Source organism: Trichomycterus rosablanca, chromosome 3, assembly GCF_030014385.1.
Source record: "Trichomycterus rosablanca isolate fTriRos1 chromosome 3, fTriRos1.hap1, whole genome shotgun sequence".
NCBI lineage: Eukaryota > Metazoa > Chordata > Actinopteri > Siluriformes > Trichomycteridae > Trichomycterus > Trichomycterus rosablanca.
The window spans coordinates 14717427-14740976 of NC_085990.1; the positions used below are offsets into that span (position 1 = coordinate 14717427).

Here is a 23550-nt window from a genome sequence, read left to right on the forward strand (position 1 = left end):
GTCCAGCAGTGACAATGAGGTGTTTAAAAACTCCATCAGCATTGCTGTGTCTTATCCACTCATACCAGCACAACACACACTAACACACCACCACCATGTCAGTGTCACTGCAGTGCTGAGAATCATCCACCAACTAAATAAAACCTGCTCTGTAGTGGTCCTGTGGGGGTCCCTAATAGCAGTCAATTTGTTTTCCACTGCTGGAGACTCTGATTGTGTCCGAGGAGGGTATATTCACCTACCTCACGCTCCCTCCGACTATTATTGGCTCATTCTGGCCTCATGCTCGGAGAGCCACGGCCTGACCTCCGGGTTCCTTCACCTCTTGTGCAGGCTTGGGTTACTAACCAGAGTCCTTGCACAGCGTTGAAGACCCCACCCACTTTTCAGTCTGTTCTTTTCCCACCCGGCAGACTTAATGGCCAATTTTGTCTGCTGCAGAAATTGCCAATTAAGCCCTCAAGGGTGCGCCCAGCCGACCGGTAGCAGTAGAATCCCAGCACTCGTGTGCTAGTGGCCCTTTAAATCCAAATTTTTACATATCCAGGTGCATCTTTTTTTTTAAACCCGACTTCAATAATTAAGGGGAGGGGTGTAGACACACTTTTAGCCATACAGTCTACAGCACAGTACAGAAGCCTTTAGTTAAAAAAAAAACAACCAAAAAAAACCAAAAATCAATATAATTGAAGTATACACCTATTAGGCATAACATTATGACCACCTTCCTAATATCGGGTGTGTTCGAAAAGCTAGGGAGCTCTCTACATAGACAGCATTTTACGTCATCCTACGCGCTCTCCCGAGAAGGAGGCTGTTCGAAATCCTAGATGCCTTAATATCCTCACTAGTTAGGCATCTTAAAATTTCAATGTTATTTTGACTCAAGAATGAGTGAGCATCGGAAGCGTCCTTAGTGATCAAGGCAATCCCAGCATTCAGTGCGACAGCTCTTCTCTCACAGAAAAATAATAAAAACATGGCTGACGGGGCGGAGAAACTAATTGGTTTGAATGACAAGATGCTAGATGCTAAATGCGAAACCCGATGGAATCGCTGTCTAAGTAGTGTGTTCGAATATCCTGACTTATAAGTCATTGACTTATTAGAATCCTCTCTACTGAGGCAGCTGCCTATGTAGGCAGTAAGACAGCAAGGCAGCTCCCTAGCTACAGTAGCTCGTCTGTTGGATCGAACCACATGGGCCAGCCTTCGCTCCCCACAGCCATCAATGAGCCTTGGCCGCCCATAACCCTGTCGCCGGTTTACCACTGTTCCTTCCTTGAACCACTATTGATAGATACTGACCACTGCAGACCAGTTTTGGAGATTCTCTGACCCAGTCGTCTAGCCATCACAATTTGGCCCTTGTCAAACTCGCTCAAATCCTTACGCTCGCCCATTTTTCCTGCTTCTAACACATCAACCTTTAGGATGAAATGTTCACTTGGTGCCTAATATATCCCACCCACTAACAGGTGCCGTGATATAGAGATAATCAGTGTTATTCACTTCACCTGTCAGTTGTCATAATGTTTTGCTTGGTCGGTGTAGTTAAGAAGGGGCGAGATATGACAGATGGAAAATGTTTATTTTCTTTTATCAGGGTGCTGCCTGTTATGGAACAACAAAACTCAAATCACTCGGGAAAGAAAACACGAATATGGATCAATATCAATTTAAAACATTTCTAAGCATACAAATGTACATCTGTGCAGTCTGTACTCACTCACTCACTCACTCGCTCACTTACTCACTCACTCACTCGCTCGTCGTCTGTTTATCTGCGGTTACACGGTGCTTCGAAGCAATGCAACTGAAATCTGCTCACTGTCAATCCAACAGTGTCAAACAGTCTCAGTTCGTCTGTCCTGTTCGATAATTCAGTGATCAGCAGTTTCAGTCCCTTCATTATGTGCCTCAGCGCTCAGTTCGACTTCGACCAGATTTTTCCGCTCCCGCGGAGCCTAAACGCACACACAAGGATACACACAAGGATCTTGTTTAGCAAAACGACGTTTTAAACACAAGCAAATCAAAAAGGTTTTCCAGTCAGGACAGAGATAATAAGCATCTCGTAAAGAATTAATTGGAACTGCGGGGTGTCGGTAATCCTCTGTAATAGCACTTAACCAGGGCAAAATTAAACCACAGCAAACACACTAAATACTAATGAAACTAATGCCTACAGACAGTGCAGGAGCACACACACTTCATTTCTTACTGTTCCTGTCACAGATGCTTCATTATAGTGATGATCAGAGCGTACACACACACACACACACGCGCACACACACACACACGCACACACACGCACACACACACACGGCGTATCTGCAGTAACTCACTGAATGACCCCGTGGCTCCTGACTTTCCCAAGGCTAAACACATTTTAGATTTCAGTCATTTTTAATGATGCGTAAATGCCAAGTTATGCTTTGCCTCACAGTCCGGGCCCCTCAGTTCAGAGAGAACTCGCCGCTCCATCACGACATTAAAGCAACAGCGTTCTAATTCCTGTCACCATTCACATGCTGCGTATAGATTATAAACAACATGCTCTTTATGCTAGCATTACCGTTGTTTCTTCTTTGATTATCTTTTTATGCATTTCCCTTCCCTTTCTCTCCCAATTTAGCGTAGCCAATCCGCTGCTGGGGACCCGGACAGCGTCCAAGGAGAATGCACCTCCTTGTTTCTACACACATTGTCCATTTTATCAACATCACTTACCATATAGAAGCACTTTGTAGTTCTACAATTACTGACTGTAGTCCATCTGTTTCTCTGCATGCTTTGTTAGCCCCTTTCATGCTGTTCTTCAATGGTCAGGACCCCCCACAGGACCACTACAGAGCAGGTATTATTTGGATGGTGGATCATTCTCAGCACTGCAGTGACACCTTCATGGTGGTGGTGTGTTAGTGTGTGTTGTGCTGGTATGAGTGGATCAGACACAGCAGCACTGATGGAGTTTTAAACACCTCACTGTCACTGCTGGACTGAGAATAGTCCACTAACCAAAAAAATCCAGCCAACAGCTCCCCGTAGGCAGCGTCCTGTGACCACTGATGAAGGTCTAGAAGATGACCAACTCAAACAGCAGCAATAGATGAACGATCATCTCTTGACTTTACATCTACAAGGTGGACCAACTAGGTAGGAGTGTCTAATAGAGTGGACAGTGAGTGGACACGGTATTTAAAAACTCCAGTAGCGCTGCTGTGTCTGATCCACTCATACCACCACCATCATGTCAGTGTCACTGCAGTGCTGAGAATGATCCACCACCTAAATAATACCTGCTCTGTGGTGGTCCTGTGGGGGTCCTGACCATTGAAGAACAGGGTGAAATCAGCTAAAAAAGTATGCAGAGAAATTGATGGACTACAGTCAGTAATTGTAGAACTACAAAGTGCTTCTATATGGTAAGTGGAGCTGATAAAATGGACAGTGAGTGTAGAAACAAGGAGGTGGTTTTAATGTTATGGCTGATCGGTGTATATTCGCCTGACACACACTCCTATATGTGCGGAGTCCACCAATCCCTTCTTATTCACCCATACTTCAGTTGATTTGCGCGATAGGTCAGGTTTGCATACAGAAAGCCACGCCCCGATCTCTGCACTCCTCCACTTTCTGTACCGGCGCCCTGGGCAACCAAGGTTGTTACACAGCGTTGATAACCCCACCCCCTTAGTCCGGTCTTTCCCACCTAGCAGACTGGAAGCCAATTTTCATCTGCTGCAGGCATTAGCCAAATATGCCTGTTAAAGGGCACCCAGCCGAGATTCAAACCTGGGAGCTCAGAATTATCCCGCTGCGCCACCTGGGTGCCTACAGTTGTTTTAATGTTGGTAGAGCAATGCCTAGAATTGGACAGTATACTGGCCATAAATACACACACTCATGAGCCATAACATTAGAGACCCATTAATAGCATTTATTAAAAACTGTGCAAGTTATGGTCAGGAATGTATTAACTGCTCAGCTACTAAGGGCCTGACTTTACAACAAAAATGGCCATAAATCCCCACAGTTACACTCCAAATTCTTACCCTTTGACTTTCGAACTCTTTTTCCCCTGTTGCCGTGGTTCCTGGGAGGAGGCAGGGTCTCTCGGCTCTGCGGGCTGATCTGCATCCTGATTTGTAGCCGCTCCCCCGGGGGCGGGACCAGAGGACGGTGAAGCGGAGCTCGCCTTCAAAGTTTTCTGTAGGTTTGACACCTGTAATCCAAAAAAATCCCAACAATTACAATTGCAGTCAATATTTACAATTCACTTGACAATCTGTGATTTTATTTTATTAGGATTTTAATGTCATGTTTTACACTTTGGTTACATTCATGACAGGACAGGTAATTACTGGTTACACAAGATTCATCAGTTCAAGTTTAATGTCAAACACAGTCATGGACAATTTTGTATCTCCAATTCACCTCACTTTCACGTCTTTGGACTGTTGGAGGAAACCGAAGCTCCTGGAGGAAACCCACGCAGATACAGGGAGAACATGCAAACTTCACACAGAAAATACCTGGACCGCTCCACCTGGAAATCGAACCCAGGACCTTCTTGCTGTGAGGCGACAGTGCTACCCATCAGCAGTGAGAAACCCTGTCAATCTCTCTCCCTGGGTGTTAAATACCTAGCCAGGTTGACAGCACACCCCCTAAGAACACTGTGGTCCTGGTATTGTTAATAAGACTCAAGATGCAGACACACTCCTGGACCAGTTTTATCCTTTTCATAGGCATTAAAAACCAAATCATGCATTATGTAGCTTCATTAATAAAACTTGGGCAGTTGTAGCCTTAGGTACTGGACGAGTGATCAGAAGGTTGCCAGTTCAATCCCCACCACTGCCAGGTTGCCAATGTTGGGTCCCTGAGCAAGGTCCTTAACCCTCGATTGCTTAGATTGTATACCGTCACAGTACTATAAATCGCTTATAGTAAATGTAATAAGAGGGCGGCACGGAGGCTAAGTGGGTAGCACTGTCGCCTCACAGCAAGAAGGTCCTGGGTTCGATCCCCAGGTGGGGCGGTCCGGGTCTTTTCTGTGTGGAGTCTGCATGTTCTCCCCGTGTCTGTGTGGGTTTACTCCGGGTGCTCCGGTTTCCTCCCACAGTCCAAAAACATGCAAGTGAGGTGAATTGGAGATACAAAATTGTCCATCACTGTGTTCGATATAACCTTGTGAACTGATGAACCTTGTGTAATGTGTAACCGTTCCTGTCATGAATGTAACCAAAGTGTAAAAACATGACGTTAAAATCCTAATAAACAAACGCCAAATACCAGGCACACCACACAAAACATGGGGGATTCAAAACAAACAATTTAAAATTGACTTTAGTCACCAGGCTTTGAGAACAAACAGAACACAGAACCCATTTTAAGACTATTATTAGGGGTTTATCACATCCAAACATTCAGTTTGCGACTATTTGAAGTCAGCCGGGTCCAGAAAAGCAGGTCTAATGTGAGTCGTAGCAGCTACGATCAATCCCAACACAATAAAAATACAGGTCAGCACAGCCAGAGGTCTGCACCTTAAAAGATTACGGAAAATCCACCAGCAAAGGAGGCTGCGCCCCGACATCCGAGCTTTTACAGGAACAGAAAATTAAACAAACAACATATTATACTGTCACTGAAAATATGCTAACACGGCTGTTTTTACTGCATTAGTTCAGCAGAGGAAAACAAATATACCGCAGTCATGACTGAAACATTGCATCAGTGAACAAACAACCAGAAAAATTATATATGAAGTACGTAGAGACTGTAAACCTCTTAATTATGTTGAGAAATGTTCTTCTCTAGTTAGCTAATGGCCACATTTCTCACTGTCTGCACTGGAAGGTCAAATGTACTCGCTGACGTCCATGGCAAATTTGTTTTCATCATGGTTTACTGCTGTTCCTCACATCAAAATGAGTTTTTCCTCTCCACAGATGAGTGTAGTTCTGTGATATTTGGGAAACCTATTAAATATTTGATGTTCACATTACACACTTGGATAGGAACATGGACTGGAACTAGTGTCCGAATTGAATTGTTAAAATGGAAGCAACTGAGATGTCATCTAAGTGAACAAATGAAAAAAACCTGATTTATCTTTTTTTTTTAATGCATTTTCTCCCCATTTTCCTCCCAATTTAGCACACTCAATTGGTCTTCTGCTGCTGAGGGATACTAGATTGCATCCGAGGAGAGAACGTCACTGTACACGCCTCTTCCGACACGTGCACAGTCCTCCTCTTCTCGCCCCTGCATTCTGCACAGGCGTCTCTTCCGCCAATCAGGGTCCTTTCACAGCGTATGAAGACCCACCCACCCACACATAGTCCGGTCGGCCAATTAGTAGCTGCTGCAAGCACTGCCAATTATGCCCACCAGAAGGAACCTCAAAAAAGGCATTAAGGAGGCCAAACGCAGATACAAACAGCGTATTGAGGAGCACTTCGAGAACAACAACCCCCGCAGCATGTGGAATGGAATTAAAACACTGACGGACTACAAGACCAACACCCTGCAGGACAGTAATGACACCAGTCTACCTGATGTGTTAAACCAGTTCTTCGCTCGCTTTGATCAGCAAAACAGCGGACTTGCCCCTCACATCACACCACCTGTTGAGGAGCAGACACTGGTTCTAAAGTGTCATCAGGTGAGAACCACCCTGCAGAGAGTGGACCCCAACAAAGCAGCGGGCCCAGATGGAGTTTCTGGAAGGACACTAAAGGTCTGTGCCAACCAACTAGCTGAGGTTTTTACAAACATATTTAACCTCTCGCTAAAACAAGCTGCCGTCCCGACGTGCTTTAAAACCTCCACAGTCATACCAGTACCCAAAAAGTCTGCAGTGAAATGCCTTAATGACTATCGACCAGTGGCACTAACACCGGTAGTCATGAAGTGCTTTGAGAGACTGGTTCTTTCACATATCAGAGACATCATACCCCCGGATTTGGATCAACATCAGTTTGCATATAGAACAAACAGATCCACTGAAGATGCTGTCTCCATGGCACTTCACACCACACTGTCACATCTGGAACAGTCTAACACGTACGTGAGGATGTTATTTGTGGACTTTAGCTCTGCATTCAACACCGTAATTCCTCACAAACTGGTCAAGAAATTGGGGTGCTTGGGCCTGGACAGTTCCATCTGCTCCTGGGTTTTGGACTTTCTCACGGACAGACCACAACGTGTCAGGATAGGACATCACACCTCCTCCACTCTGATCCTGAACACCGGTACCCCGCAGGGCTGCGTGCTGAGCCCCATGCTCTTCACCCTGTTCACGCACGACTGCACCCCAATCCACACCTCCAACACGATAATTACATTTGCTGACGACACCACAATTGTTGGCCTAATTACAGATGGTGATGAATGTGCCTACAGGGACGAGGTGAAATGTCTGGGTGAATGGTGCAAAGTCAATGACCTAGTACTTAACACCTCCAAGACAATGGAGATCATCGTGGACTTCAGGAGAACAAAGAGGTCAGAACATCACCCCCTTCACATCTCTGGAAAAGTAGTGGAACGTGTGGAGAGTGTGAAATTCCTTGGGGTCCACATATCCAACAATCTAACATGGACACAGAACACCTCGTACCTGAACATGAGAGCACATCAAAGACTCTATTTCCTGAGAAAGCTAAAACAAGCTCAGCTTCCTCAAAAACTCCTGGTGAACTTCTACCGCAGCACCATCGAGAGCGTCCTCACCAACTGCATGACTGTGTGGTACTCCAGCTGCACAGCCTCAGAGAGGAAGGACCTACATCGGGTGGTCAGAGCGGCGGAACGTATCATCGGGACCGAACTCCCCAACTTGGACAGTGTTTACAACAGCCGTTTACAGAACAAGGCCGACAGCATCAGTAAGGATGCAACACACCCTGGGAACTATCTGTTCTCCCTGCTACCATCTGGGAGGCGGTACAGAGCTATTCGTGCACACACGAACAGACTGAGAAACAGCTTTTTTCCAAGAGCTGTGGCCTCCATCACCCCTCCAACACCTCATAGACTGTGAACTTGAACATTGCGTATTTGCACATCTTCATACAACCATTCTCTCACTCAACATAAATCATTTCTGAAACTGAACTGGTATCTCCACACAGCACAGTCACTTTACATATTCATATTCACCCATATTTTATTATATTATTTATCTTGAAATCCATACTTTAGATTGTACTGGTTATTGTGTAAATATCCATATGCTTATGTAAATATGTTTGCCTCTTTTTAAATAACCATATGCTTATGTAAATACTTTGCTTCTTCTTTTTATCTTTCGGAGAGTGTCTAACTAAATTTCGTTGTATGCAAGTATAATGACAATAAAGGTTCTTCTTCTTCTTCTTCAGATGGCACCCAGCCAAAAACTGATTTATCTTGGATTTAATTGAATTAATTGGTAAAAAAAACAGGACAGCATTGTTTAACCTAAAATATGCAGAACAATGTCTCAACATTTAATACACAACTTAAATCTTTAAAATGAATATTTTAGAAATAGGCTTACCATTTGCATCATTTTTCTCTGGAGAGCTTTTATTTATTTATTATTTATTTATTGATATATTTGGGTTTTAACGCCATGTTTAACACATATGTGTCATTTAATGACAAAAATAGGTACAGTGGTATCTTGAAACTCAACCTCAGTTGGTTCTGGGAGTGGCGTCGAGTTTAAAAGGAGTTGAGTTTCAAGGTATTTTTCTCCATAAGGATGTATGGGAAACCTGTTAATGTGTTTCATGGTCCCATGGACTTGCATATACACCGATCAGCCATAACATTAAAACCACCTCCTTGTTTCTACACTTACTGTCCATTTTATCAGCTCCACTTACCATATAGAAGCACTCTGTAGTTCTACAATTACTGACTGTAGTCCATCTGTTTCTCTGCATGCTTTGTTAGCCCACTTTCATGCTGTTCTTCAATGGTCAGGACCCCCACAGGACCACTATAGAGTAGGTATTATTTGGGTGGTGGATCATTCTCAGCACTGCAGTGACACTGACATGGTGGTGGTGTGTTAGTGTGTTGTGCTGGTATGAGTGGATAAGACACAGAAATGCTGATTGAGTTTTATAACACCTCACTGTCACTGATGGACTGAGAATAGTCCACCAACCGAAAACATCCAGCCAACAGCGCCCCGTGGGCAGCGTCCTGTGACCACTGATGAAGGTCTAGAAGATGACCAACTCAAACAGCAGCATCAGATGAGCGATCGTCTCTGACTTTACATCTACAAGGTGGACCAACTAGGTAGGTGTGTCTAATAGAGTGGACAGTGAGTGGACACGGTATTTAAAAAGTCCAGCAGCGCTGCTGTGTCTGATCCACTCATACCAGCACAACACACACTAACACACCACCACCATGTCAGTGTCACTGCAGTGCTGAGAATGATCCACCACCTAAATAATACCTGCTCTGTGGTGGTCCTGTGGGGGTTCTGACCATTAAAGAACAGGGTGAAATGCTTCTATATGGTAAGTGGAGCTCATAAAATGGACAGTGTGTGTAGAAACAAGGAGGTGGTTTTAATGTTATGGCTGATCAGTGTATTTTAGGCTAATGTAAAATAATAGGGTTGTTTTGACACTTATACACTGACAATAACACAAATAAAAAGCTCTTACAATTTCTCAGCATCCCGAGCAATAACACAAGTTTAAATGTGAAACAGAGAGGAAAACCCAGCTAAACACAGATACATGTGGAGCTTTCAGGGTGAAGCTGACCGTTATTCCACACAAATGCAGATTTGTCTCATATTTGCACTTTGATGACGTTTTACTGTACCGGTCAAGCCCAGCACGGAACAAAGCGACTGTTCATTGTTAATTTGAAATTAAATGAATACATTTTTCAAAAACAAACTGAACACGTTGAGTTTAAGGGTACACATTTCTCCACTAAAAGTGTTCAGTTTCAAAGATTTTGGGTTTAGGGGACGTTGAGTTACAAGGTACCACTGAGTTATGTTTCTGTCTGTTTATTTTAACTTGCCTTTATATTATATTATATGACTGCAAGGCAAGTTAAAACTGTTCTGTGGCATTTTAAAGCACTGCTGTACATTTTTTCTGCAGAATACAATTTCTACTGTTGTCATTTTAATTAAAATCTGTTGTTGCTTGTATCATCTTGATTGTGAGCAGCAGGTTTGCACAGCAGTTAATCCTCTCTACCTTCTGCACAAAGATTACATCTAATGCTACCTATACACAACTGAACCTTTACACTTCACAAAACAAACGACTTCAAACTACATTGACCTGTTTTCTGGAGATATTTAATAAGAAATGCAATTGTATGGACCAAAGTAGGAAAATGTTTCCTGAGGGAAACATGCTGTAATAGCAAATAACAAGCAGACACTGTTTACACAGCACAGGTGAGTGATTTTCTGTCAGTGTACCAAACCTCATCCTGTATGCTTTAGTGCGTAACTATACAATGAAACTGATTGTGCGGTAATCAGACACACCATTAATGGAGGTGTGGATTGGAACAATTCATAAATCCAATTCTAGGGAACTCAGGTGGCACAGCAGTAAAACACAGTAGCACACCAGAGTTGACATTTCAAACTCGTCGTTTCAAATCTCAGCTCTGCTACCTGGCAGGCTCGAGGCCTATGCGACCACAATGATTGGTTTGTTGTTCATACAGGGGGGAGCCGGATAGGGATTCCTCATAACTGATGTAATTACGACCTCTGCTGGCTGATTGATAGCGCCTGCACAGAGACGAGGGATAATGTGGACAGGGTGTGTCTCTCCGTACACAAAGCTGATCCACATATAAACTCGCCTCGTGCAGATGAAAAGATGCAGTCGGCTACTGCACACGTGTCGGAGGGGGTGTGTGTTAGTCACGGCTCTCCTTAGTCAGAGTGGAGGTCAGCATCAGTAGAGAGGAAGCGTAATGCATTTGGGTAATTGGATACGCTAAAGTCGGGAGAAAAAGGGGAGAACATGTATAAATAAATAAATAAAAAATCCAATTCCAGCAGGACTTTGTTCTAAATATTAAATATTATGTTTTTAGCGGTATGTTCTACAATTACTGACTGAAGCCAGAGGGGATTCCTCATAACTAATGCAATTACGACCTCTGCTGGCTGATTGATTGCGCCTGCACAGAGACGAAGGATAATGTGTTCAGGGTGTGTCTCTCCGTACACAAAGCTGATCCACAATTGAGCTCGTCTCGTGCTGGTGAAAAGATGCAGTCGGTGGAGGTCAGCATCAGTAGAGAAGAAGCGTAATGCAATTGGATAATTGGATACGCTAAAGTCGGGAGAAAAAGGGGAGAAAATGCATAAACAAATAAATAAAAAATCCAATTCTAGCAGGACTTTGTTCTAAATATTAAATATCATGTTTTTATCGGTATGTTCTACAATTTCTAGCGGTAGTTCTACAATTACTGCCTGAAGCCAGAGGGGATTCCTCATAACTAATATAATTACGACCTCTGCTGGCTGACTGATTGCGCCTGCACAGAGACGAAGGATAATGTGTTCAGGGTGTGTCTCTCCGTACACAAAGCTGATCCACAATTGAGCTCGTCTCGTGCAGGTGAAAAGATGCAGTCGGTGGAGGTCAGCATCAGTAGAGAGGAAGCGTAATGCAATCGGGTAATTGGATACGCTAAAGTCTGGAGAAAAAGGGGACAAAAAGGCATAAACAAATAAATAAAAAATACAATTCCAGCAGGACTTTGTTCTAAATATTAAATATTATGTTTTTATCACCACTTTATCCTGGTCAGGGTCATGATGGGTTCGGTTTCCCTGGAATCGCTCGGCACAATACAGTAATGCACAAACAAATATTAACAAAAGATGCATTCAGGCTCACTAAAACTGGACAGTTCTAGAGCTACAGAGTGACAAGCAGAAAGCAGGGTCGAGCGGTTTTGTTTGACAGGAGTGAAACCTGCTTGCTTTATTGCACTCTTCCTGTCAGCTGGAATCAGTCTGACCATTCTCTCCTGACCTCTCTCTTTTTTTCTTTTCTTTTTTATGTTTCACACCTTTCTGTGTGAATCCTAGAGACAACTGTGCATGATAATCTCTGGAGATCAACCGCATCTGACCTCCTTAAACCAGTCCATCGGGCTGATTTGACACCGGAGCGCTGACGCATGACAGGCCAATGATGTAGAATTACATTAATGAACAGATATTTCTAATACAGTGGACAGTAAATGTAGGATTACAGAATTGCACCATATTGCACCAACATCCAATCGATATTCAACTCTAATCAAGCTTTCAGGCCACAGTCAGCCGATGGCAATACAGTGGTACCTTGTAACTCTACATCCCCTAACCTCAGAATCTTTAAAACTCTATGCCCTTCATAGAGAAGTTTGTACCCTTAAACTCGACGTGTTCTGCTTTCAACCTCCTTGTTTAGAAGCACTTTGTAGTTCTACAATTACTGACTGTAGTCCATATGTTTCTCTGCATGCTTTTTTAACCTGCTTTCACCCTGTTCTTTAATGGTCAGGACCCCCACAGGTCACCACAGAGCAGGTATTATTTGGGTGGTGGATGATTCTCAGCACTGCAGTGACACTGACATGGTGGTGGTGTGTTAGTGTGTGTTGTGCTGGAATGAGTGGATCAGACACAGCAGCGCTGCTGGAATTTTTAAATACCGTGTCCACTCACTGTCCACTCTATTAGACACTCCTACTTAGTTAGTCCACCTTGTAGATGTAAAATCAGAGACAATCGCTCATCTATTGCTGCTGTTTGAGTTGGTCATCTTTTAGACCTTCATCAGTGGTCACAGGACGCTGACTACGGGGCACTGTTGGCCGAATACATTTTTGGTTGGTGAATTATTCTCAGTCCAGCAGGGACAGTGAGGTGTTTAAAACTCCATAAGTGCTGCTGTGTCTGATCCACTCATACCAGCACAACACACACTAACACACCACCACCATGTCAGTGTCACTACAGTGCTGAGAATCCAAGTAATACCTGTTCTGGGGTGACCTGTGGGGGTCCTGACCATTAAAGAACAGGGTGAAAGGGGGCTAAAAAAGTATGTAGAGAAACAGATGGACTACAGTCAGTAATTGTAGAACTACAAAGTGCTTCTATATGGTAAGTGAAGCTGATAAAATGGACAATGTGTGTAGAAACAAGGAGGTGGTTTTAATGTTATGGCTGAACGGTGTATATGAACACCATGGAACGCATTAACAGCTTGCCCATAAATCCTTATGGGAAAAAATACCTTGAAAATCTGTATACGCCTTTTAAGATCTCCCAGAACCAAGTGATGTCGAGATTCAAGGTACCAGTACATCCATAGTCATCATACATTTACATTTAGTAGACACTTTTATCCAAGGTGACTTATAGTATACAGTCTAAGCAATTGAAGGTTAACAGCAACAGTGGCAACCTGGCAGTAGTGAGATTTAAACCAATGATTTTCTGATTATTAATCCAGTACCTTAACCGCTAGGCATCAAATCAAGATTCTAGTCAGACTTGCATCATGCGTACGAGCAATGCATTTTGTTCAGGCAAAAACATAATACAAAAGCTGTTGTGATATCAGCTCTGTTGACAACATTGTCAGCAGCCTACTGAGGCTGTCGTCTGCTGGTATAAGATGAATAACGACACTGATCGCCTGTGCGAGGCCTGATTATACGGTATCCTGGAGAATGAGCTCTACACAATGAAAAGGTACTCTGAGCCATGCAGCCACATCTCAGTGTGGCATGTAATTATTTGAACAAAAAAAACCCTTAAGACTTGAAAGCAAAGCAGACAACCAGACTGAAACAGTACAGCTGCTTTAGACTTGAGTGCCAGTTTGAATGAATTATAGATCTTTTTTAATGTAATGCTGTGCTCAATTCACACAACGTGAAGATTTACTGGAGAATAAAGTTATAGTGACAACAAGAGACCTTGATGAGTCAGGGTTGCTGCAGGTCTGCTTCTACCGGGAAACACTGAGCACAAGGAAGGAACACCCTCATCACAGGCTATCCCCCACCCTCAGACATAGCCATGTCTATGTAGACCCAACAGGACAACAGACCTCGGTGCCACCCGAGCACACAGACAAGCGCATAAAAGTTAAAATATCCTGCAAATACCTTTACAATAGAGTTTTTTATTTATTTAATTAGGATTTGAACGTCGTGTTTTACACACTTTGGTTACATTCATGACAGGACAGGTAATTACTGGTTACACAAGAATAATCAGTTCAAGTTTAATGTCAAACACAGTCATGGACAATTTTGTATCTCTAATTCACCTCACTTGCACGTCTTTGGACTGTGGGAGGAAACCGGAGCACCCAGAGGAAACCCACACGGACACGGGAGAACATGCAAACGTCACACAGAAAGGACCCGGACCGCCCCACCTGGGGATCGAACCCAGGAGCTTCTAGCTGTGAGGCGACAGTGCTACCCACAGAGCCACCGTGCCGCCCTATTAAAAATGACAACATGACTGTGAATGTGGACACCTGAGCTTGAGCTTGTTAAACTCTCAGGTATGAAAACTATGGGCATTAATATAAAATAATTTCCACAGTATGTTAGACTGTGTTTAGAAGAGTTAAAGGCAGTGATATCTGAAAGAGAAAGCCTAGGACGCAGTCAATGTTCCATTGATCTAATTGATTTTTAATAGGGTTGAGGTCAGGGCTCATCAAGTCCCGTCCTTACTTGGCATGCAGGGCACCAGTCATGATGGAACAAGAAAGAGCCTTCCCTAAACTAGAGCCACAAAGCTGGAAACATAGAATGAATGTATTAATCTGTAAGCAATGTGTGTGGATGTGACACCTGAACTTAAAGGGGAGAGTAGGTTATTTACCACATGTTATCATGACAAGCTAATAAACACACTGACCTCAGTTTCCACTTGAACTTTGACCTTGAGTTGACTCTCTCTGTATTGATTAGCTCTGGAAACCTGCTCCTCAATTCCACTCAGCACTGCCTCACATCCAGCACACCTGACAGAGAAGAGAAAGGTCACATCTGTTATCATGACCAAAATAAGGGTAAATAACTGTAGTGCATTACTCTCTTTTTTACCAAATCCAGTCATATCAAATGGGAGCCCATCTCTCTCATAGTTGCACCACCCCCTTTTTAAAATTATTCTATTTGTGAATTTTCCCTAATCTATTAATATCCTTCCTCCATTGCTGCAGACTCCTACCCTCACGTGTGTAGTAGCCAACAGCTTCTTTGAACCTATCCATACAGGGATCAGTATGGCGTATGGAGAGTCACACACTGCTCGCTATTATTCTCCATCTCTGTTCAGGCGGCATCAACCAGCCAGCAGAGGCCGAAATTGCATAAGCAATAAGGAATCCCTTCTTCCATCCACCCACAGACCCAATCATGTCTGTACAGCCACATGCTGACTGATAGCAGGGCTGCGATTCGACCCTTGAGAGCTTGAGATCTCAGCAGCATTGTTTTACCGCCTCCTAAACACCCGTAAGTCAAAATCCTAACCAGATAATTTATGCAATATTTAATATTCAATACAGTAATAGATAGCATTTCTCTCAATTTAGTCATTTTTCAGTTTTCTATTGGTTGTGACCCATGCATGTTGGAGTAGCAAGGAGGTAATTCCCTATCCAGCCTTCCTTCATTGTGATCAGCCAGTTGTTCAACCGACAACTTGCTTGCAGTTTGTGGCTTGTCCCTCCTCAGACTACTGTCTGTAGGTACTTGCCACGGCTGCCTGTAAGCACACCTTGTATTTTTGCCGTTAATTTAACCCGGCAAGAACGATTCGGCCTTCATCAAATTCACTCAAGTCTTTATGCTGATTGGATCTGGTAAACTCAACCACCATCAGCCCGACAATTAATATATCCCTGACCCTCATATGTGCAGGTGTTATGAAATCAAGCTATACAGGCAACAGCCCTTAACCTGCCGTTAACCTGTTACACATGTCATCAATTGTGCCCATTGTTATGATAAAAAAATATAAAATACGATAAACACACAGATAGAAACACATACCACTCCTGTAGCGTGTTAGCGATGTTGGGCAGCTCGTTAGGGCCGAGATCACGGCCCACACTGAAGTCCACCTCCACCTGCTGGTTGCGCTGGTCCAGTTTGCCGTGGATGATGTCGCAGTAGACGGCCTCGATGAGCAGATCCTCCAGCTCTCGCACGTTTTTCAACTCCAACTGCTGCAGCAGCAGGGAGTACGGAAGACACTGGAGCAAAGAAAAATGTCTATTATAGTTTTGAAAGAGACCATGAGAATACTTGTTTACTTTACTGTCAGGGCCCCTAATTTTTTCTGACAGATTTTAAAGAGATTTCTTACAGAATTTATACTCTTTTCTTCAGAACTCATACTGTATGAACTTCATTAACCTGAAATTATGCGCCTTGTATGCAGTGGTGTTATGTAACAAAGTAATAATACTATTAAGTGATAATAATTAAGTAATAATACTATTAATACTACTATTTTTGGAGTATCGGCAACTTTGACTTTTACTCCAAAACGTTTCCTAATTAAAATGTATAATTTTACTTAAATACAAAATAAAACTGCAACTTCAAGTTCTTTATTTCAGGTTTCTTTTCAGGTACTTTATACACCACTGCTTATATGTAAAAAAAAAACATACTCAGGTGGCACAGCAGACTGATGTACTGACCCCAATTAAAATTGCTATCAAAAAGTGAACTGTCATTTTGGTATGGACACGCACAAAGTTGAAGCTAAGTGAATTAAAGCAGTGACTCTTTCAGATTAAATGCTAAAATTTGGGGGTGGGGGGTATTTACCCCATTTTAAATCGCTGCTCTGCCATGTGTATATCTTTCAGCTGCATCTTTACACCAGCAGTGGATTCTTACAGAAAGTCTGAGCAAGTACAGAGGACTGCACTATTTTTAAAATTTCTCTGCTGTCCATTCTGGCACCTTAACCAGACAGTAGGAGTTACTGCTGTTGCTAGGGTTGGGCGGTATGACGGTATTGCGGTATACCGCAGTATTTAACAATGTTGACGGTATTTTAAAAATGTGAAGCGCCTTTTAAAAATGTGAAGGAGACTTTAAGATCTTCGCGCATCCACAGTAAGGGAGGGGTAGGAGTGGTAGGCAGTTGGAGCTCACTGATTGGCTGTGGGGGTGCTCACTGTTTGAGATGATAACACAAAAGCTAGGGAGCTCTCTACATAGGGTGTGTTCAAACACATAGTGAGCTGCCTTGCTGTCTTACTGGCTACATAGGCAGCTGCCTTAGTAGAGAGGATTCTAATAAGTCAATGACTTATAAGGCAGGTTATTCGAACGCGCTACTTAGACAGCGATTCCATCGGGTTTGCTTGCTAAGCTAACAGTTAGCATCTTGCCATTCAAAACCATGGGATGGGATGGCACAACGCGCTTGCATGTCAATATAATATCTCCGTGTACCGAATACGGTTACATTCACTGACAAGCCCGAACTTGCAAACAAAACACATTTGTGCAAGTTTATACAATATAATATTATCTCTCTCTCTGTGTGTGTGTGTCGCGCTCACTCTTCGCGATACTAAAAGTGTTTCGGATTTGAATTCCGACAATAAACAGCTTTTATTATGACTGATTAATTCCCCTTACTGATGTGAAGCAGAATGGGTGTATTACAGCCGATAAGAACGCCGCAAAAATGAAAACATATATATAATGGCTCCCAGAGATGCGACTCGGTTCATTTGAAAGAGTCGTTCAATAGAATCGGATCGCTCGCGAACGACCCATTACTAACAGAGAGACGTCCGCAACCAACACCAGCCCCCCCGCGGTATACGGTATTTTCTGAAGGCGGTATGACGGTATGAAGGTATGAAAATCGGCAATACCGCCCAACCATAGCTGTTGCTGCAGCAAGAAGGCGATTCACCACCCAGCCTTCCATTGCTCAGACAGAACCAATTGTGTTTGTAATACCACAGGACTCAAACTATACACACTCATATACACCTAAAATATGACAGCTGGTGACAGAACAGCAAATTTACCTTTAGGTTGGAGGCCAAGCTGATGATTGACAGATGACGGAGCTTGTTCCTCTGGGAAGGGGTAAGTTCAGGTAGAGAGGCTGCCCTCTCTGAGAAGAAACAAACGATCAAAGATCTATTAAAAACTGAATCACTGCCAGACAGGTTAGTTCATATGTTTAGTGAAACGTTTCAGAATCTGAAAACTGATCAAGCTAATACATTTCTGCTCAGATTTGTGCCCACCTTTATAGTCAGAGTAGGTTCCATAGGTGAAGAGATTGAGGAGCTGATAGACGGGAGCGTGGGGACCTGTCTCCAGCTGGTGGGGGAGACAGAGAGATGTTGAGATCAGGAAGGAATAATGCACATGGTGTTTCAGAGGTGTGACAGCACTGCAAAACTGCTCAAGGTGTCAGTGTGAAAGTATGTTAAATATATCATCATTTCAGTATGTTGAGGCTCAACACTAAAGCTTTTACAGTGCCTATAGAAAATCATAACCTATAAGCCTTAAAAGTGAAAAATTACACGTTTAAAATATCTTACATTATAATTTAATTAGTAAAATACTTGGAGTACCAAGCTCCTTAAAATATATCTTATAAATTTGCTTAGGTACAACCAATCACATCCTTCCACTTCCACATCCTACACCAGGCTAATAGGCCCACACTTGTCATCAGCTGTATTGGTTCTGATTATTATATACATTTACATTACATTTTCAGCATTTAGCAGACGCCTCTATCCAAAGCGACTTACATTACAGTTACAGTATATAGTCTGAGCAATTGAGGGTTAAGGGCCTTGCTCAAGGGCCCAACAGCAGCAACCTGGCAGGTGGGGCTTGAACCAGTGACCCTCTAATCACTGGTCTAGTACCTTAACCACTAGGCTACAGCTGGCCCTAATACTCTATGGAATTATTATGGAACAAAATCAAAATGACAGGGCCGGTTAAGGTACTGGACTAGTAAGCAGAAGGTCGCTGGTTCAAACCCCACCACTGTCAGGTTGCAACTGTTGGGCCCTTAACCCTCAATTGCTTAGACTGTAAGTCGCTCTGGATAAAAAGCGTCTGCTAAATGCCGTAAATGTAAATGTAAAATCAGCTGTTCAATGAGAATTCCACTACTTCATCAGGGGAATTAGTAGAGTATTGATCAGAGAAGCTACCAAGAGGCCAACAGCAACTTTAAAAGACAAGTCTGTATGGCTGAGAATGGTACCCTGTGCATATGATTGATTAAAATTAAAGAAAACATGCAGCCCTATTCTGGACAGCTAAAGATGGGCAGGAGGTTTACCTTCCAGAACCACAACAGTCCTATACACACCGTCAGTGGCTTAAGGATAGTAAGGTAAATGTCTTTCAGTGGCAAAGTCAGAGACCTGACCTAAATCAGACAGAAAATCTGTGTATGGATTTGAAGAAAGCAGGGGATTGCCGGCCACTATGAAATCTGACTGAACTTAAACAATTCTGCAGGAGAGAATGGGCAAATATTCCCCAATCTAGGTGTGCAAAGCTAGAAGAGACATATTCAAACAGACTGATGGCTGTAATTAAAGCGAGAGTTGGCTCTAAAAAGTACTACATCAGGGGACTCATTTCAGGCTATAAGACAAAAAAAAGTGACTATTTTAAAAGCAATATTAACATTTTTATAGGCACTGTATTCAGGTTTAGAGAGTTTTGGCACTTTAACATCGATTATGCCATTATAAGCTGTAGTCAGGAGTTCAAGAGTGTATAAGTGGATCTGCTGTTTGGGTGCACTGGATGGATGGTTGGATTTCTGTTTACCCAATCAAACACTAGACAATGTCAAGTGTCTGTAAACATACACAGAAGAGGGCTGTTGGTACTATGGACATTTTTAGCTTCCCAATGATGCTGCAAGACAATTTTCTCGTAATAATTATGAATACGGGCAGGACAGTGGGTCGCACTGACACAGCAAAACGGTCCAGGGCTGGTGCTGTGTGGTGTTTGTGTTGGTTTCCTCCAGTGTGTGTGTGTTTGCCCTGTGATAAACTGGCAACCTGTCCAGAGTGTTTCTTGCCTTTCGCCCAGTAAATCGCACCCACCACGACCCGTAATAGGATCATTTATTTATTTTATTAGGATTTTAACGTCATGTTACACACCTTTGGTTACATTCATGACATAAATGATAGTTACTTATTACATAAGGTTAATCAGTTCAAAAGTTTACTGTCAAACACAGTCATGGACATTTTTGTATCTCCAATTCACCTCACTTGCACGTCTTTGGACTGTGGGAGGAAACCGAAGCTCCCGTATGAAACCCACGCATACACGGGGAGAACATAATAGGATAAAGCAATAATAAAACAGACAATAATTAAATGAATAATTATAAACACTATATGGCCAAAAGAATGTGGACACCTGGCCATAAGCGTTGTGAAGAGGAGCTGGTGTCTGTTTATGGCTCTCTGTGTCTATTCAGTCAAAGGAGCATTTCTTGCATCAGACCACACCTGGCCACTGTACAGCCCCTGGGCCATATCCCGCCTGTTGGGTGTCTCTGATCGGCCAGCATGAGGTCAGTGGTAATTAGAAATAAGTTTGAACAATTGTGCATGTGTGCAAGTGTATTCAGCTTCACAATAACGTCTTGTCGAATAGAACTGTGAATGCGATTGATACAAAATACAGGGTAAGTCAAAAGTCACAGGACACTCTTTTATTTCAGAAACGAAAGGGAAAATGACATATCTGAATACCCCAGCAAGTAATGGGTGAGGGGGCCTAAATTTTAGGCTATGTCCGGAACATGGCCACCATCTCTTTTTTTTTATTTTTATTATCTATCCCCCCCCCCCACTTTTATCCCCATTCTAATCGTGTCCAATTACCCTGATTGTGTCCTCTATACCAGCGATTCTCAACTGGTGGGTCGCGACCCGAAAGTGGGTCGCGGACACGTTCTGGGCGGGTCGTGGACAGCTTGTAAAAAATAAATACATTAAAAAAAAATTTAAAATAATTAATGCTCATCTGATTTTGTACTCGTCTTTTACCTGGAAAAAAAAGAGACAGAGAGAGGCACGCATCAGACGCGCACAGCATTCTCGTTGCCATGGCAACCACCATTCGTTTGTTCGGACGCAAGATGGCGAAACGCAAATATAACCCGGAGTATTTGAAATGTGGATTTTCGTTCATTGAGGACAAACACGGACAGAAACCCCAGTGTGTTATTTGTAATGAAGTGCTGGCACATGAGAGCATGAAACCATCCAAACTAATGCGACATTTACAAACGAAACATCCCGCATGTAAAAACAAGCCGGTGGAGTTTTTTCAAAGACGACTTCATGAGCTGAAGGTATCACAGAAGTGTCTGACAGCATCTTGCTCCAAACAAGAACATGCGCTCCGGGCGATGTGATGGCTGAGTATCCATCTCTCGCCACTCTTGCAGTCAAAACGATCCTACCATTCAGCACGACCTATCTTTGTGGAAGTGGCTTTTCTACCTTGGTCCAGCTCAAGTCAAAGCAGAGAAACAGGTTGAACACTGAGCATGATCTGAGAGTAACTCTGTCTACTGTCACCCCAGACTTTGAAACTGATCAAAAGTAAAGTACAGGGTGGGCCATTTATATGGATACACCTAAATAAAATGGAAATGGTTGGTGATATTAACTTCCCGTTTGTGGCACATTAGTATATGGGAGGGGGAAAACTTTTCAAGATGGGTGGTGACCATGGCGGCCATTTTGAAGTCGGCCATTTTGGATCCAACTTTAGTTTTTTCAATGGGAAGAGGGTCATGTGACATCAAACTTATTGAGAATTTCACAAGAAAAACAATGGTGTGCTTGGTTTTAACGTAACTTTATTCTTTCATGAGTTATTTACAAGCTTCTCTTTGTTTACAGCCATTGACATGTCGCAGAGGTTAACACGTGAGGAGCGGATAGAAATTGTGTTGATGTCTGGTGAACGCAGTACCCGGGTCATTGCAGCAGATTTCAATGCAAGACACCCTACGAGACCACCCATCTCCCATGCTACAGTTAGCAAACTGCTTGCCAAGTTTCGTGAAACTGGTTCAGTGTTGGATTTGCCAAAATGTGGACGCATGAAAACTGTCACTAATGAAGAAACATCAGTGGCTGTCCTAGCTTCATTCAGCAAGAGCCCACAGCGTAGCACTCGCCGCATGTCACTGGAGAGTGGCATCAGTCGAACATCCCTTCGGCGGATATTAGCTACTCACAAATGGCACCCTTACAAACTCCAGCTGCTGCAGCATCTCAACGAGGATGACCCAGATCGGTGCACTGAATTTGCAGAATGGGCAAAACAAAAATTGGAACAGGACCCTCAGTTTACACAGAACATTTTGTTCAGTGATGAGGCAAACTTTTATGTGAATGGTGAAGTTAACAAACAAAACCACCGCTATTGGTCTGACACTAACCCACATTGGATAGATCCCTCCAAGACTGTTGGAACACAAAGATTTATGGTATGGTGTGGTATATGGGGTACAAAGATAGTGGGGCCATTCTTCATCAATGGAAACCTCAAGGCCACTGGATATTTGAAATTGCTACATGATGATGTGTTTCCCTCTTTATGCACTGAAGCTGGCACGTTCCCTGAGTTTTTCCAGCAAGATGGTGCACCACCACATTATGGGTGTCAGGTCCGAGCATTCCTAGATGAACAGTTTCCTGGAAAGTGGATTGGTCGTCGTGGGCCAGTTGAATGGCCCCCAAGGTCTACCGATCTGACCCCCTTAGACTTTTATCTTTGGGGTCATCTGAAGGCAATTGTCTATGCTGTGAACATACGAGATGTGCAGCACCTGAAACTACGGATACTGGAAGCCTGTGCTAGCATTTCTTCTGCGGTGTTGCTATCAGTGTGTGAAGAGTGGGAGAAGAGGGTTGCATTGACAATCCAACACAATGGGCAGCACTTTGAACACATTTTATAAGTGGTCAGAAACTTGTAAATAACTCATGAAAGAATAAAGTTACGTTAAAACCAAGCACACCATTGTTTTTCTTGTGAAATTCTCAATAAGTTTGATGTGTCACATGACCCTCTTCCCATTGAAAAAACTAAAGTTGGATCCAAAATGGCCGACTTCAAAATGGCCGCCATGGTCACTACCCATCTTGAAAAGTTTTCCCCCTCCCATATACTAATGTGCCACAAACAGGAAGTTAATATCACCAACCATTCCCATTTTATTTAGGTGTATCCATATAAATGGCCCACCCTGTACATGCCCAACTGTCTCACTGACTTCCACAAAAGACAGGTTAGGTGAAAGCATCTTGTTTTGTAGCCTTATTTATTTTATGCAGTTTTGATATTTAAATTTATTGTAGTAACTTTTATACCTGCAGTTGGCATGGTCCTCCTCAGTTTCTTACTAGTGTACTCTGAATGCAGAGATATGCA

General features: G+C 43.0%; 1 protein-coding gene across 2 annotated transcripts in view; it reads right to left on the reverse strand.

Annotated features, from left to right (window-relative positions):
• Positions 1-1572: 1572 nt before the first annotated feature.
• The window catches only part of LOC134310965 (COP9 signalosome complex subunit 7a-like), a 31468-nt gene continuing 9490 nt past the window's right edge, over positions 1573-23550 (reverse strand). Inside the window, exons 3-8 of one of the 2 annotated variants that reach the window (XM_062992764.1) lie at positions 18339-18414; positions 18114-18202; positions 16102-16304; positions 14960-15065; positions 4059-4228; positions 1573-1967 (exon numbers count right to left, since the gene is read on the reverse strand). In XM_062992764.1, coding sequence (XP_062848834.1) covers positions 1928-1967; positions 4059-4228; positions 14960-15065; positions 16102-16304; positions 18114-18202; positions 18339-18414 — 684 coding nt within the window. In that variant the 3' untranslated portion in view covers positions 1573-1927. Of the gene's footprint in view, positions 1968-4058; positions 4229-14732; positions 14838-14959; positions 15066-16101; positions 16305-18113; positions 18203-18338; positions 18415-23550 lie in introns of those variants that run through there. The other variant, XM_062992765.1, reaches the window with a different exon arrangement.